The sequence below is a fragment of the Dermochelys coriacea genome, chromosome 2 (genome assembly GCF_009764565.3).
Source record: "Dermochelys coriacea isolate rDerCor1 chromosome 2, rDerCor1.pri.v4, whole genome shotgun sequence".
Taxonomy (NCBI): Eukaryota; Metazoa; Chordata; order Testudines; family Dermochelyidae; genus Dermochelys; species Dermochelys coriacea.
This window is the reverse complement of record NC_050069.1, coordinates 148119018-148135297: the sequence shown is the minus strand read 5'-3', so window position 1 is coordinate 148135297 and position 16280 is coordinate 148119018. Positions and strand designations below refer to the sequence as shown.

General features: G+C 43.1%; 1 protein-coding gene across 1 annotated transcript in view; it reads right to left on the bottom strand.

Annotated features, from left to right (window-relative positions):
• MAJIN (membrane anchored junction protein) overlaps window positions 1-15913 on the bottom strand; it is a 98455-nt gene extending 82542 nt beyond the window's left edge. Inside the window, exon 1 of the mRNA XM_038389078.2 lies at window positions 15618-15913. Coding sequence (XP_038245006.2) covers window positions 15618-15718 — 101 coding nt within the window. The 5' untranslated portion in view covers window positions 15719-15913. The remainder of the gene's footprint in view (window positions 1-15617) is intronic.
• Window positions 15914-16280: the final 367 nt, after the last annotated feature.

Below are 16280 nucleotides of genomic sequence, written 5' to 3'. Positions count from 1 at the left end.
TCAGACAACTTTAAGTGTATGAAGTTTAATTTCCCTTATTGTTGGAGTTTTCGGGAGAAAACTGGGAGATTGATGGATTAGTTCATTTGTTATGTTAAATGTTAAACAACTTTGGACAAATTTTGGATGTGTCCCGAGAGTAACCCTGTCTGTACAAAATGCTGTATAAAGGGCCATGAGGGCCTGCATCTGCCCTAACATTCTACCTGATGTAGTGGCTACTAAAAATGCATTCATGATAGGTGGTGTAGACAGATGGTTAGGAAACATGTTGCTAAGGTCTCAAAGGGAGATTGTTTGATGTCAAGGGAAATTACTAGCATTGAGATTCTTAAATAGAATACCTCTTCCAATTTAGCTTCATAAGTCAATCTGGTTCAAGTTTCTTGTTTTAGAGCAGAATATTCCAAACTTCAGCTGAACAGCTTCTTTTAGTTTGTCATCCAGGAAGTATCCAGTCTTTCAGTTATAAGAAAGCTGGGTCCTAATGCAAGATCCAAATGTTGTTCTGTCTGGCAGTCTCCCAGAACTACTAGGGTGATGGAGGGCTGTGTTGAAAGGATTTGTCAGATCTCAGTACCAGAACTGGTTGGCCTATATTGTGGCTATCACAATAGTCTATCCTGCATCTTGTCTCTATTTCGTCAGAACCTCCAGCATCATGGAGATCAGTGGAAAGGCATACACCAACCCTGATATCCAAGGAATGAAAAAAGCATTCATCAGGAAGCCTGGGCTTGCACTCTCTCCAGAACAGAATGTTGACACTTCTTGTACTGGTCTGTGGCACAAGTCTATTTCTGAGCATCCTCACTTGCAAAATATGTTCTCTAGGTTTGATTGTTTGACAGAACACTCCTGGTTGTCTAAGCCTGGTGAGTTGATCAGCTTAGGTATTTAAAAGGCAGAGAAGGTGCAGAGCCACTGATGTGATTTCCTTTGGAATGTGCCTGTCAGAAATACAATGAAAGGGTAAACACCTTTAAATCCCTCCTGGCCAGAGGAAAAATCCTTTCGCCTGTTAAAGGGTTAAGAAGCTACAATAACCTCACTGGCTCCTGACCAAAATCTCCAATGAGGAGACAAGATCCTTTCAAAGCTGGAGGGGGGGGAGAAACAAAGGCTCTCTCTGTTTGTGTTACTTTTGCCAGGACCAGAGCAGGAATGCAGCTCAGAACTCCTGTAAAGGGCTAATAAGCAATTTAGTTAGATACGCGTTAGATTCTGTTTTGTTTAAATGGCTGATAAAATAAGCTGTGCTGAATGGAATGTATATTCCTGTTTTTGTGTCTTTTTTTGTAACTTAAGGTTTTTGTAACTAGAGGGATTCTCAGTTTTGAATTTGATTACCCAGTAAGGTATTTACCATCCTGATTTTATAGGAGTGATTCTTTTACTTCAATGAAAATTCTTCTTTTAAGAACCTGATTACTTTTTCATTGTTCAAAGACCCAAACCCTTGGATCTTAAGTTCACCTATACAAATGGTGAGGATTTTTATCAAGACTTCCCCAGGAAAGGGGGTGTAGGGTTTGGGAGGATTTGGGGGGAAGACATTTCCAAGCAGGCTCTTTCCCCGTTACGTATTTGTTAGACGCTTGGTGGTGGCAGCAATAAAGTCCAGGGGCAAAAGATAAAATAGTTTGTACCTTGGGGAAGTTTTAACCTAAGCTGGTAAAAATAAGCTTTGGGTTTTTTTCATGCAGGTCCCCACATCTTTAGCCTAGAGTTCAGAATGGGGAAGGAACCTTGACATGGTGGCAGAACAGTGGGATTAACAAGAAATCATTTTGAGATCATTTGAGATTTTTTTTGAACCAGAAGCACAGATTTTTTTAAAAGGAAATTTTTTTTCCTTTGGGCTGCTGGAAAGCAGGCTTTAAGCTGAAAGCATTTAGAGGTTTTTTCTCTGCTTGGGGGCCAGAGCAGGGACAAAAGGTAATTGTCTTTTGTGAGCTGGAGTTTTCTCTACCTAAAGGCAGGGTAGTTAACCTTTTGCAGGGAAATTCACAAGCCTTCACAGACCTGAAGTTGTGTTTTACCTAAGAGCAACTAGAGGGTTTCTGTCTATTTCCCTGGAGACAAAGGTTTTTTTAAAAGGATTTTTCTGTAGGCTGACAACATGGGTATCCGGTTACAGCACAACCTATTTTTGTCTTCACAAGCCAAGTTTTTTGTTTTATTTCTAACTCTGGGTGTAAAGTTAGTTAAAAACAGAGGCAAACATGATAGAAACCAAAGAAATAGCCAGAGGCTGCCCACAGGGAGCTATGGAAGCAAGGGAAAAAGACATGGAGGAAAAGGAAAGAGGGGAAGCATGCTGAGGCGGAGAAGGAAAGAGGAAGCATGCACTGGAGATGGAGAAGGCAAAGGCTGAGTGGAATCTACTGGATAACCCTAACTATCCTTCCCTAACAATCCACAAACGGGAGCGACTATGTCCACAGTATGATGAATCCAGTCATATTGCTGAATATTTTCCTCACCTTAGAGAGACTGTGCACTCTCTATAAAATTCCTGAAGTTCACAAGATGACCACATTGGTCACAAAATTAAATGGAAGAGCTCTGGACATAATCAATAAGATGCCTATTGATGAGGCTTCTGACTATAATAATTTCAAGTATTTGGTTTTAAAATTTCAAATTACATCTGAAACATACAGAGTAAACTTTTGAACCCTTAAGAGAGCCTGGGCTAAGTAATGTGGCTTATCTAAACCAGATAAAGGATCTGTTTAGATAAATGGGTCCAAGGAAGGGGTGTCACTAGCTTTGACAATGTGTAATTTGATAACTCAGGAGCAATTCTTGAATATGTCCAAGGAGGAAATAACGTTTATGGGATAAGGAAATGGACTCAGCAGAAAGTCTTGCTTCCTATGCTGATCAATACGAGCAGTTCCAGACGACCAGAGGTGGGGCAAGCCCGAACAAAACAGGTGGAGGGAGATAGAGAAACAATCCTGGTTGCAGTTGGAGCAGATACCTGAAGAGATGCCCTCAGACCACACCCTATCGGGGGGCAGCCCAAAGCCCCAACAACACAAGAAGGAAAACTTCAGACCCCTTATCCTGCCACACAGTTCTCCAGCAACTCACCTCACCCCAGTGACCCGTCAGCTGGACAATGCTTTAAATGTAACGAGCCAGGGCATGTGAAGCCCAACTGCCCCAAGAACCCCAACAGATTAGTTCATTGCACCGGAATCACACCAGAGGTCCTCAGGCCCAGATAACCTCAGAGCGGAGGGAAATTGAGTGTGGGCGAGAAGAAGGTCACCGCGTGGAGGGACACCAGAGCACAAGTGTCAGCTAGCCATGCTTCCTTAGTGCACCCCCAATTTAATCAACCCAGAGATCCAAGTGACTATTCAACCCTTCAAGTCCAACTCTTTCAATTTGCCTACAGCCAAGTTGCCTGTCCAGTATAAGGGCTGGTCAGGAACGTAGACTTTTGCGGTTTACGATGATTATCCCATCCCCATGCTGTTGGGAGAAGACTTGGCCAATCATGTGAAGGCAGCCAAGAGGGTGGGAATGGTCACTCAGAGCCAGGCTAAACTAGCCGTCATGCCTAGCGCTGTTCTGGAAACTTCTACCAGGACCCAGTCAGATGATGGACCCAGACCCCAGGCCAATGTCTGCAACAGCAGTATTGGATCCAATCCCAGAACCAGAACCGGTGGAACAACCAGCACCAGACCCATTGCCAGCACTGAATCCAGTACTTGCAACCCAAACACCAGCGGGCCCCACTGAACTTGAACCAGCAGCAGCCGATAACCCTACACAAGAGGCTCAGCCAGAGCCTGAAACCCAACATAGTGCACCAGCAGAGAGCAGTTCAGAGTCAATGGAAACAACCCCATCCCCTGCATCGCTTCCAGAGGGACCAAGCATAGATCCACAATCCAATGAGGAACTGATGTCTCCAGCATCAAGGGAACAGTTCCAGGCTGAGCAGGAAGTGGATGAAAGCCTCCAAAGAGCTTGGATGGTGGCACAAAGCAACACATCGCCTCTCAGCTCTTCTAATCAATCCAGGTTTGTTGTAGAAAGAGGACTTTTATACAAGGAAACACTCCCTGGTGGACACCAGGAAGACTGGCATCCTCAGACAGTTGGTAGTTCCAACTAAGAACTGGGTCAAGCTCTTGAGCTTAGCCCATGATCATCCTAGTGGCCATGCTGGGGTGAACAGGACCAAAGACGGGTTGGGGAGGTCATTCCACTGGGAGGGAATGGGCAAGGATGTTTCTACCTGTGTCCGGTCTTGTGAGGTATGCCAGAGTGGGAAAACGCTAAGACCAGGTCAAAGACCCTCTCCAGCCACTCCCCATCATTGAAGTTCCATTTCAGCGAGTAGCTGTGGATATTCTGGGTCCTTTTCCAAAAGACACCCAGAGGAAAGGAGTACATACTGACTTTCATGGATTTTGCAACCCGATGGCCAGAACCAGTAGCTCTAAGCAACACTAGGGCTAAAAGCATGCACCAGTCACTAACAGACATTTTTGCCAGGGTAGGTTGGCCCTCCGACATCCTCACAGATGCAGGAACTAATTTCCTGGCAGGAACTATGGAAAGCCTTTGGGAAGCTCGTGGGGTAAATCACTTGGTTGCCACTCCTTACCACCATCAAACAAATGGCATGGTGGAGAAGTTTAATGGAACTTTGGGGGCCATCATAGGTAAATTGATAGATGAGCACTCCAATGATTGGGACCTAGTGTTGCCACAGTTGCTCTTTGCCTACAGAGCTGTACCACATCCCAGTTTAGGGTTTTCACCATTTGAACTTGTATATGGCCGTGAGGTTAAGGGGCCATTACAGTTGGTGAAGCAGCAATGGGAGGGGATGTATACCTTCTACAGGAACTAACATTCTGAGAAGTTATTTGTACTTGGTTTTGTATTTTTAGTATGTGTGTGTAGAGGCTTGTAGGGGCTTTGTGCTGGGAGAGAAGCTGAGCCCTGATTAGGGGGCGGGGCTTTTCTGACCAGAAGTCCTATAAAGGTAGCCAGCCAGTCAGGCAGCAGTACAGACAGCTGCAGCGGCACAGGAGCTAGCAAACAGAGCTGTAAACAGGGGAGTTTGTATTGTGGTGCTTCTTTGGGGTTTGCTTTTGCTGGGGGGGGTGGTCTTTTTGGTGTGGCTTGTTAATCTGGGAAACAGGACTTAGGTGGGAAGGTGATGACAGATATGGAGGCAGCTGTGGGACTGACTCCTGTAGTGGAAGACACATTGAGGATGACTGGATGTGGAAGCTGTGGTATGTACATGATCCCGGAGGGGGTACCTGGTAAGAGTTTTGTCTGCATGAAATGCCGTCTGATAGAGCTGATGGAGGAAAAGATCTGAGGTTTGGAGATGCAGGTGGAAAGTCTGGTTGAGTTTAGGAAGGGGTTTGAGCAGATGGAGCAAAGATATGAAGTATCTGAAGGGAAAAGCTCACCTCACAGATGGAAGCAGGGCTGGGGAATTTGGAGGGGAGACTGGGTGAGGAAAGTGGTCAGTGGAAGCATGTGACTAAAAGAACCAGGCAGAGGAAAAGACGGGCTAGTGAAGGAGAAATAGAGCTTAGGAACAGGTTTGCAGAGTTGGAAAATGAAGAAAGGGCTCAGCAGGTAGTTGCTGAAGGTGGAAGGGCAAGGAAGAAGAGAGGCTAGTCCTATAGGAAAAGGGGAAGAGTCAAGGGAGACTACACCAAATATGAGCCCCAGGAAGATACAGGATGGGTTGAAGAGGATTACAAGGGAGAATAGGAATGGAAACAACTTGCAGCCCAAGGGAACAGCGGAGAGACTGGAGAATACCACTGTCACCAGGAAAAGGCAGGACTATGTGATAGGGGATTCTTTAGTTACAGGCCTGTCTATTCTCAATAGAGCTGATCCAGAGAATAGAGTATGCTGTCTTCCGAGTGCTAAGATACGGGATGTAGACCTGAGGTTGAAAAGGATCCTAAAAAGCAGGAAAGAATCCCCTAATTGTCCTTCATGTGGGAACAAATGATACAGCTAGATTCTCGCTGGAAAGTATTAAGGGAGATTGCTAGGCTGGGGAAGACGCTTAAGGAAATTGAGGCTCAGGTGATCTTTAGTGGGATCCTGCCTCTTCCTAGAGAAGGACAACAAAGGTGTGACAAGATTATGACTGTCAACAGATGGCTTAGGCAGTGGTGCTATAAGGAGGGCTTTGGGATGTATGACCACTGGGAGGCATTCACGGACAGAGGTCAGTTCTCTCGGGATGAACTTCATCTGAGTAGGAAAGGAAATAGATTTGTAGGATGGAGGCTGGCACAACTGATAGAGCTTTAAACTAGAAATTTGGGGGAGATGGTTGGGAGATGTCCAGGTAATCTCCACACCAGATTTTAGCATTGAGGGGGAAGAAGACGAAGTAAGGATACAGCTGTGGGTAGGAGAATGTATATAAGGAGCGAGGGCGGTGTGGATACTAGTCTAATAGGTTATACTGGCTGTGCCTAATAGGGTACAAAATGTGAGTGAGGCCAAACAGCAAAAATTAAGATGTTTGTACACCAATGCGAGGAGTCTAGGTAACAAAATGGAGGAACTAGAGCTACTGGTGCAGGAAGTGAAACCAGATATTATAGGGATAACAAACATGGTGGAATAGTAGTCATGACTGGACTACAGGTATTGAAGGGTATGTGCTGTTTAGGAAAGACAAACAAAAGGTAAAGGTGGTAGAGTAGCATTGTGTATCGATGAGGTAGAATGTAAAGAAATAAGAAGCGATGCAATGGATAAGACAGAGTCCGTCTGGGCAAAAATTACATTGGGGAAGATAACTAGTAAAGCCTCTCCTATGATAGTGCTTGGGGTGTGCTATAGACTACCGGGATCTAATTTGGATATGGATAGAGCCCTTTTTAATGTTTTTAATAAAGTAAATACTAATGGAAACTGCATGATCGTGGGAGACTTTAACTTCCGAGATATAGACTGGAGGACCAGTGCTAGTAGTAATAGGGCTCAGATTTTCCTAGATGCGATAGCTGATGGATTCCTTCATCAAGTAGTTGCTGAACCGACTAGAGGGGATGCCATTTTAGATATAATTTTGGTGAGTAGCAAGGACCTCATAGAAGAAATGGTTGTAGGGGATAATCTTGGCTCAAGTGGTGATGAGCTAGTTCAGTTCAAACTGAACGGAAGGATTAACAAAAATCTGCAGCTAGAGTTTTTGATTTCAAAAGGGCTGACTTTCAAAAAATTAAGGAAATTAGTTAGGGAAGTGAATAGGACTGAAGAATTTATGGATCTAAAGGTAGAGGAGGCCTGGGATTACTTTAAATCAAAACTGCAGAAGCTATCGGAAGCATGTATCCCAAGAAAGGGGAAAAAATTCTTAGGAAGGAGTTGTAGACCAAGCATCTTAGAGAGGTGATTAAGAAAAAGCAAAGCAAAGAGGGAGTGGAAGATGGGAGGGATCAGCAAGGAAAGCTACCTTATTGAGGTCAGAACAGGTAGGGATAAAGTGAGACAGGCTAAAAGTCGAGTAGAGTTGGACCTTGCAAAGGGAATTAAAACCAATAGTAAAAGGTTCTATAGCCATATAAATAAGAAGAAAACTAAGAAGGAAGAAGTGGGGCCACTAAGCACTGAGGATGGAGTGGAGGTTAAAGATAATCTAGGCATGGCCCAATATCTAAACAAATGCTTTGCCTCAGTCTTTAATGAGGCTAAAGAGGATCTTAGGGATAATGGTAGCATGACAAATGGGAATGAGGATATGGAGGTAGATATTACCATATCTGAGGTAGAAGCGACACTCAAACAGCTTAATGGGACTAAATCGGGGGGCCCAGATAATCTTCATCCAAGAATATTAAAGGAATTGGCAACTGAAATTGCAAGCCCATTAGCAAGGATTTTTAATGAATCTGTAAACTCGGGAGTAGTACCGAATGATTGGAGAATTGCTAATATACTTCCTATTTTTAAGAAAGGGAAAAAATGTGATCCGGGTAACAGGCCAGTTTGACATCTGTAGTATGCAAGATCCTGGAAAAAATTTTGAAGGAGAAATTAGCTAAGGACATTGAAGTCAATGGTAAATGGGACAAAATACAACATGGTTTTACAAAAGGTAGATCGTGCCAAACCAACCTAATCTCCTTTTTTGAAAAGGTAACAGATTTCTTAGATAAAGGAAATGCAGTGGATCTCATTTACCTAGATTTCAGTAAGGCATTTGATACCATGCCACATGGGGAATTATTAGTTAAATTGGAGAAGATGGGGATCAATATGAACATCAAAAGGTGGATAAGGAATTGGTTAAAGGGGAGACTGCAACGGGTCCTACTGAAAGGAGAACTGTCAGGTTGGAGGGAGGTTACCAGTGGAGTTCCTCAGGGATCAGTTTTGGGACCAATCTTATTTAATCTTTTTATTACTGACCTTGGCTCAAAAAGTGGGAGTGTGCTAATAAAGTTTGCAGATGATACAAAGCTGGGAGGTATTGCCAATTCGGAGAAGGATCGGGATATTATACAGGAGGATCTTGATGACCTTGTAAACTGGACTAATAGTAATAGGATGAAATGTAATGAGAAGTGTAAGGTTATGCATTTAGGGATTAATAAGAATTTTAGTTATAAGCTGGGGAGGCATCAATTAGAAGTAACGGAAGAGGAGAAGGACCTTGGAGTATTGGTTGATCATAGGATGACTATGAGCTGCCAATGTGATATGGCTGTGAAAAAAGCTAATGCGGTTTTGGGATGCATCAGGAGAGGCATTTCCAGTAGGGATAAGGAGGTTTTAGTACCATTATACAAGGCACTGGTGAGACCTCACCTAGAATACTGTGTGCAGTTCTGATCTCCCATGTTTAAAAAGGATGAATTCCTCTGGAGCAGGTATACAGAAGGGCTACTAGGATGATCGGAGGAATGGAAAACTTGTCTTATGAAAGACTTCAGGGCTTCGCTTTTTTAGCCTAACCAAAAGAAGGCTGAGAGGAGATATGATTGCTCTCTATAAATATATCAGAGGGCTAAATACAGGAGAAGGAGAGGAATTATTTCAGCTCAGCACCAATGTGGACACAAGAACAAATGGGTATAAACTTGCCACCAGGAATTTTAGGCTTGAAATTAGACCAAGGTTTCTAACCATCAGAGGAGTGAAGTTTTGGAATAGCCTTCCAAGGGAAGCAGTGGGGGCAAAAGATCTATCTGGCTTTAAGATTCTACTTGATAAGTTTATGGAGGAGATGGTATGATGGGACTTTGGTAAGTAATTGATCTTTAAATATTCAGGGTAAATAGGCCAAATCCCCTGAGATGGGATATTAGATGGATGGGATCTGAGTTACCCAGGAAAGAATTTTCTGTAGTATCTGGCTGGTGAATCTTGCCCATATGCTCAGGGTTTAGCTGATCGCCATATTTGGGGTCGGGAAGGAATTTTCCTCCAGGGCAGGTTGTAGAGGCCCTGGAGGTTTTTCACCTTCCTCTGTAGCATGGGGCACAGGTCACTTGAGGGGGGCTTCTCTGCTCCTTAAAGTCTTTAAACCACGATTTGAGGACTTCAATAGCTCAGACATAGGTGAGGTTTTTCGTAGGAGTGGGTGGGTGAGATTCTGTGGCCTGCACTGTGCAGGAGGTCTGACTAGATCAGAATGGTCCCTTCTGACCTTAGTATCTATGAATCTACTCTGGACTTTGTAACCAACCTACAAAACACCAGCCAAACCTCTCTAGCCCTTGCAAATGAAAACCTACAGGATGCTCAAAGAGCAAAAATCCTGTTAGGATAAATATGACAGAGCGTTCCTTCAAAATAGGGGACCAGGTTATGGTCTTAAAGGTGCTCCAGGTGCATAAAATGGAAGCATCGTGGGAAGAGCCATTCATGGTCCAGGAGCACCTGGGAGCTATTAATTACCTCAGAGCATTCCCCACCTCCAACCGAAACACTGACGTATACCATATTAATTCTCTAAAGCCCTTTTATTCCAGAGAATTAAAGCTTTCTCAATTTACAGTGCAGGGAGGAGATGACAGTGGCCTGAAGGTGTCTACTATGAAGGGAAAAGTGATGGTGGTGTGGAAGAGGTGAACCTCTCCATGACCCTTGGGCGTATACAGCAACAGCAGATCCAGGAGCTGTGCAGTAGCTACGCGCCAACATTCTCAGCTACCCACGACTGACAATGGGCATACCACTCCATTGACACAGGTAATGCTCACCCAATTAAAGTTAATTAAATGCTCACCCAACCTTACTGGGTGTCTCCTCAAGCTAAAATCGCTATAGAATGGGAGATCCAGGATACGTTACAGATGGGTGTAATCCACCCCTCTGGCAGTGCATGGGCATCTCCAGTGGTTCTAGTTCCCAAACCAGATGGGGAGATATGTTTGTTGTGGACTACCGTAAGCTAAATGCTGTAACTCGCCCAGACAACTATCCAATGCCACGCACAGATGAACTATTAGAGGAACTGGGATGGGCCCAGTTCATCTCTTCCTTGGACTTAACCAAGGGGTACTGGCAGGTACCGCTAGATGAATCCGCCAAGGAAAGGTCAGCCTTCACCATACATGTTGGGCTGTACGTAATGTACTCCCTTTCAGGCTGCAGAATGCACCCGCCACCTTCCAAAGACTTGTAGATGGTCTCCTAGTGGGATTAGGAGAATATGCAGTCGCCTTCTTTGACCATGTGGCTATATTTTTGGATTCCTGGGCAGAACACCTGGAACATCTACAAAAAGTCTTCGAGCGCATAAGGATTGCAGGACTAACTGTTAAGGCTAAGAAGTGTCAAATAGGCCTAAACAGAGTGACTTACCTTTGACAGCAGGTGGGTCAAGGAACTATCAACCCCCCACAGATCAAAGTGGATGCTAGCCAAAAGTGGCGTGTCCCAAAGTCAAACGGGTCCAATCCTTCTTAGGCTTGGACGGTTATTACAGGCGATTTGTACCACAATACAGCCAAATGGCCGCCCCACTGACAGACCTAACCAAAAAGAGACAGCCAACTGCCGTTCAGTGGACCAAAGTGTCAGAAGGCCTTTAACCAGCTTAAAGCAATATTCATGTCTGACCCTGTGCGAAGGGCCCCAGACTTTGACAAACCATTCCTAGTAACCACAGATGCATCCGAGCATGGTGTGGGAGCAATTTTAACGCAGGAAGCACTGGATCAAGAATTCCACCTTGTAGTCTTTCTCAGCAAGAAGCTGTCAGAGGGAAAGCAACTGGTCAGTCAGTGTAAAGAATGTTACGCCATTGTCTATGCTCTGGAAGAGCTACGCCCATATGTTTGGGGATGGTGTTTCCACCTGCAAACCAACCACGCTGCGCTACAGTGGATTCATACCGCCAGAAGAAATAACAAAAAACTTATTCGGTGGAGTTTAGCTCTCCAAGATTCTGATTTCAATATCCAACACATCTCAGGAGCTTCTAACAAAGTGGGTGAAGCACTTTCCCATGAAAGTTTCCCAGAATCAACTGGTTAAAATCATCCTTGAGATGTGCAAAATTTTGTTAGTCTTTATATATCTGGTAGTATATATAGAGGTGCATGTGTCTTATTAATTCTGTTTTCGCCTAGAGCTCCAGGAAGAAATCACAGCCAGAGTTCCACCCATCTGATTTGGGGGGTGTGTCATAAATATAAAGGGAAGGCTAACCACCTTTAAATCCCTCCTGGCCAGAGGAAAAACCCTTTCACCTGGAAAGGGTTAAGAAGCTAAGACAACCTCACTGGCACCTGACCAAAATGACCAATGAGGAGACAAGATACTTTCAAAGCTGGAGGGGATGGAAAAACAAAGGCTCTCTGTCTGTGTGTTGCTTTTGCCGGGACCAGAGCAGGAATGCAGCTCAGAACTCCTGTACAGGGATAATAAGCAATCTAGTTAGATTCTGTTTTGTTTAAATGGCTGATAAAATAAGCTGTGCTGAAAGGAATGTATATTCCTGTATTTTGTGTTTTTGTAACTTAAGGTTTTGCCTAGAGGGATTCTCTATATTTTGAATCTGATTACCCTGTAAGGTATTTACCATCCTGATTTTTACAGAGGTGATTCTTTTACTTCAATTAAAATTCTTCTAAGAACCTGATTGCTTTCCTTCTTCTTAAGATCCAAGGGTTTGGGTCTGTGTTCACCTATGCAAATTGGTGAAGATTTTTATCAAGCCTTCCCCAGGAAAGGGGGTGTAGGGTTTGGGACTATTTTTGGAGGGAAAGTAGTTTCCATGTGGGGTCTTTCCCTCTTGTATATTAAGACGCTTGGTGGTGGTAGCAATAAATCCAGGGGCAAAAGGTAAAATAGTTTGTACATTGGGGAAGTTTTAAGCTAAGCTGGTAAAAGCAAGCTTAGGAGGTTTTCATGCAGGTCCTCACATCTGTACCCTAGAGTTCAGAGTGGGGAAGGAACCTTGACAGTGCCAGTTCAATAGTCACATGGCTTCCTGAAAGAGTGGAGATGACCTTGCTAGCTGTGGTTTTGTCTGTCAGCACCTGTGCAGTGGATTGCTGGAGAAGAGGCAGGAATCCTTTGCATGTGAGGCAGATGGCTGTGAACACAAGGATATTTATGTGGAGGCAAGCCTCTTCAGAGAGCCATGGACCCTAGATCTGTAAGTAATCTAGATAAGACCTCCAGTCAGGGATGGGGGAAATCTGTCACCAGAACATTGGTAGGAAGAGGTGTGTACTTTAAGAGTCTTTCCTTCACTTTAATGAAGACAGAACTATTTGTGGATCCATGTGCTTCTTGCTGGGTATATACACTCATTTCAGCCACCCTTCCATAGAGCACAGGAGAAAAAAGCCAAACAGCATCACCTAGGTGCATGAGACCATAGGTCCCAAAAGTCTGAGTCATATTCTCACTAATTTTCTTGGGTGATCATTAAGTTGTTAACTCCAGATGAAAATGATTTTGAATGCTTATGGATCAATAGCTTAACAGATAGGGCATTAGTTGGTATCTGCTACAAATCACACTAGGGAATAGGTTAACTACCTCATTATACACCCATATGTAGTTTGTAAAGAGGGGGGAAAAGCAGTGTGATAGTGGGGGAACTTCAGCTGGAGGTCTCATTTTTCCAGTACTAAAAACATCCTTGCAATTTCTAAACATTATAGCTAATTTCCTAACTCAAAACATGTTGCAGCCAACACAAGTGAATTCTTTAGTAGACCTTGTCCTAACAGACAAAGAGGAACTAATCAGAGAACTGAAAACTAATAGCTTACGTACAAGTGACCATAACTTGATCAAATTTATCAGGGGCAAGCAGAATAAAGTCCAAACCAGTAATACATAAACGTGGTGCTTTAAGACCAATTTCACAAAGCTGAAAACAATTGAGCCAAATCAGGTGGGAAGAATTTTATCTTAAATTTGAAAGATAATTGCAAATCATTTAAGAACACCTTACTCGATGCCCAAAAAGCCATATCCTCACAACTGAGGAAAAATGCCCTGCTGGCTAAAAAAACAACCTGGTTTAGAAGAAAAAGCAAATATAGTTATTTAGAAGGGAAGTAAAAAAAAAAAGGGGAAGTTTGATAGTAATGAATATAAATCAGAAATCAAATTGATAAGGGAAGCCAAGGAACTCAAGGCCAAATATGACCAGCAGAATTAAGGCACCTGATGCTGAGGGGTCAGTACCAAGAGAAGCATGATCTGCAGATATAGTGACACCACTTGTTTTTAGTGGCTTACACCAGAAGAGGCCTTTTCAGTCTTCTGGCCCTTGGAAGGTTGAACTTGAGACAAGTTGGATGATTCTTGTGTCTCAGCTTTCTAGGTGCCAGAGACCCTCACCTGTTCCTTCACTCATCCTTAGAATGGTGCTTCTTTCTGCCCTTGTCAGAAGACACAGATGCTTGAATAAGGGTAAATGAACTTTGACTAGAGTGCCCCAGGAGCTCAGGATGGGGTCTTGGCTCATCAGGCACTAACAGACAGACTGACCAAACTTGCATTCATCTCTCAAGGAGGAAAACCTTCAGGTGGGCTTCTTTAACTCTCAAACAAACAGCTCATGGACATGTCCCTCTCCAAGGTAGAGTAAGCACCAGCAGTGCTGCTTGTTAATAGGCATCAAAGCATCACACCAGGGTCTGGTCTTGAATCCTGGAGATGTAGTGTCTGCCATACTGCTAGCTTGCATGGTGGAGGATAGGGGTCTAGTCTTACTGAAATGTAATCAATGCAAATTCCTATATTTATATAGTTAATCAGTTTATTCATTTTGTTTAGCCAATTAACAATCCTAAATAACCCCAGCACCAAGCATAGTGAAAAGGCAGGCATCTCAGTCATGGGTGGTAAGGAGGAACTGAGCAATGCTTGGGCCTGCTCCCCCCTTTATATCTTGGGGGAGGGTCACAAGACATACATGGCACAGTTGCAACTAAGACAGACACTACTGGTCAACAGAATCTGATTTTGCATACATGGGGGCACAGGCGCATGAAGAATGGAATCTATGTGCATAATTACTTGAACAAAACTTTATAAAATCAGAAAGAGCCAGATCCAAAGGCCTTTGACAGAAATGGAAAGACATATTAACCTGAGTGTATTTTGGATCAGGCCCTAAAAGAAAAGATACTGATTTCTCCTCCTTGCTGCTTAGGTGACAGCAGTGGAAGCACTGAGAGTATGAGAGCCAGTCTCATTGTTCTCAGTTCCAGTGCCTGGCACCTCAACTTCTGTCAATTGAGAGGAGCAATTACAGAGAGTCCTTCTCAGCCTCTGCAGCTCCAGAATGAGGCATGCTGTTGCTCTTTGAGGATGGCACTGAACTGATTCAGTCAGCACATAGTGCTATGAAGAGATGGAGCACATGTGGTGAAAATGGAATCTCCTGTTGAATAGGGCTGTCAATATAGCAAGCAAACCTCTAAGCATGTACCAATAGATTTTTCCAAAGGCTTGTAACTTATCTAGAGACAGCAAAAAGCACATCCTTAACACTAGGGCAACCTATCAAAGCCCTGCTCCAAACCATGAAGGCACTAGAGCTTCTCAGTTAAACATTTGTAAGAATATTTTAACATGAATTAACCTATTTTTCCTTAACTTCATTCTTGTAAATTGCTATTGGACTATTTTAGATGAACGTTTCAAAAAAGTCTGAGGTAGATACTCAACAGGAAAAATTCAGACAAAACCTTTCAAGATTAGCGAAGTTATAAGCAACTGAAAACAAGGCCTTATAATGAAAAGTGTTAGGCAATCTTAATTACAGGAATAGGTACGAACTCCACCAATAATAAAAAAAAGGGCAGTGTGCTCAACACTCTGGAAAAGAGAGCAGGAGGACCATTTCATAGTCTCAGGTGACTCCCTCTGACCAATGCTCAGTCTGGTGTTAATGAACTTTGAAGAGGAAATATCCAGTCCTACATGATCGAAAATAGAACTGTTACAGTTTGGAACCTTCAGAAATGGTGCTAGTGCTTAGTAAATGAAGAATCTCCCAAAATCCTCAGTTTGAGATAGCAGTACAATACATTCGGACTGTAGCTTCATGCTGTTGTGGACTGAAAGTATGGGTTTGGTTCATACCTAAAAGAAAGAAACTTGTTTACCTGAGGAAGTTGCCATATCTGATTTTAAGTTTATATACACTTCTGCCTGCATGAAGAAACCTTGTTTCAGGTACTGGATATGTAAAAGGTTTTAAAAACATCCTTTTTCAGAATACCAGCCTAGGTAAGCAAAAGAAATCAGATGTTAAAAAGATTAAATCCATCCCAATCAATGTCTGTATCTTTCGTAATAGAAGACAAGAATACACAACTTTTATTCTAGAGCAAGTTTACAATGTCAGATCTGTACCCTGGATCTCCCTTAAACCTAACCCGATAATTCTGCACATTTTGCTACTAACTGAGGATTTAATTGCTGAGAGTAGTAAAAGTCATAGTAAAGGGGACATTTGCTGCAGGTGTAAGATGAAAACAATTTAGTGCTACCACAGCTGACTGCTGAAAGAAAAAAAAACTCCCTCTTAGAGTTTAGTCTTGTTTTTCTATCATTACTGATCATACACACAAAATGAACTACTGTATTAAATACTAAATTTAGGTAGCAACATTACAGTACTTTCATGGCTATTCAAAAAATTTGGAGGCTTTTTCCTCCCACCATAAATTTGTAGCCAACTTCTTCTGCTTAGTTATTAAGTAAGTGGAACTGGCATGCTGGATTTAATTCCCTTCAGGCAGTTTTAAAACCTGGGATAACATGGA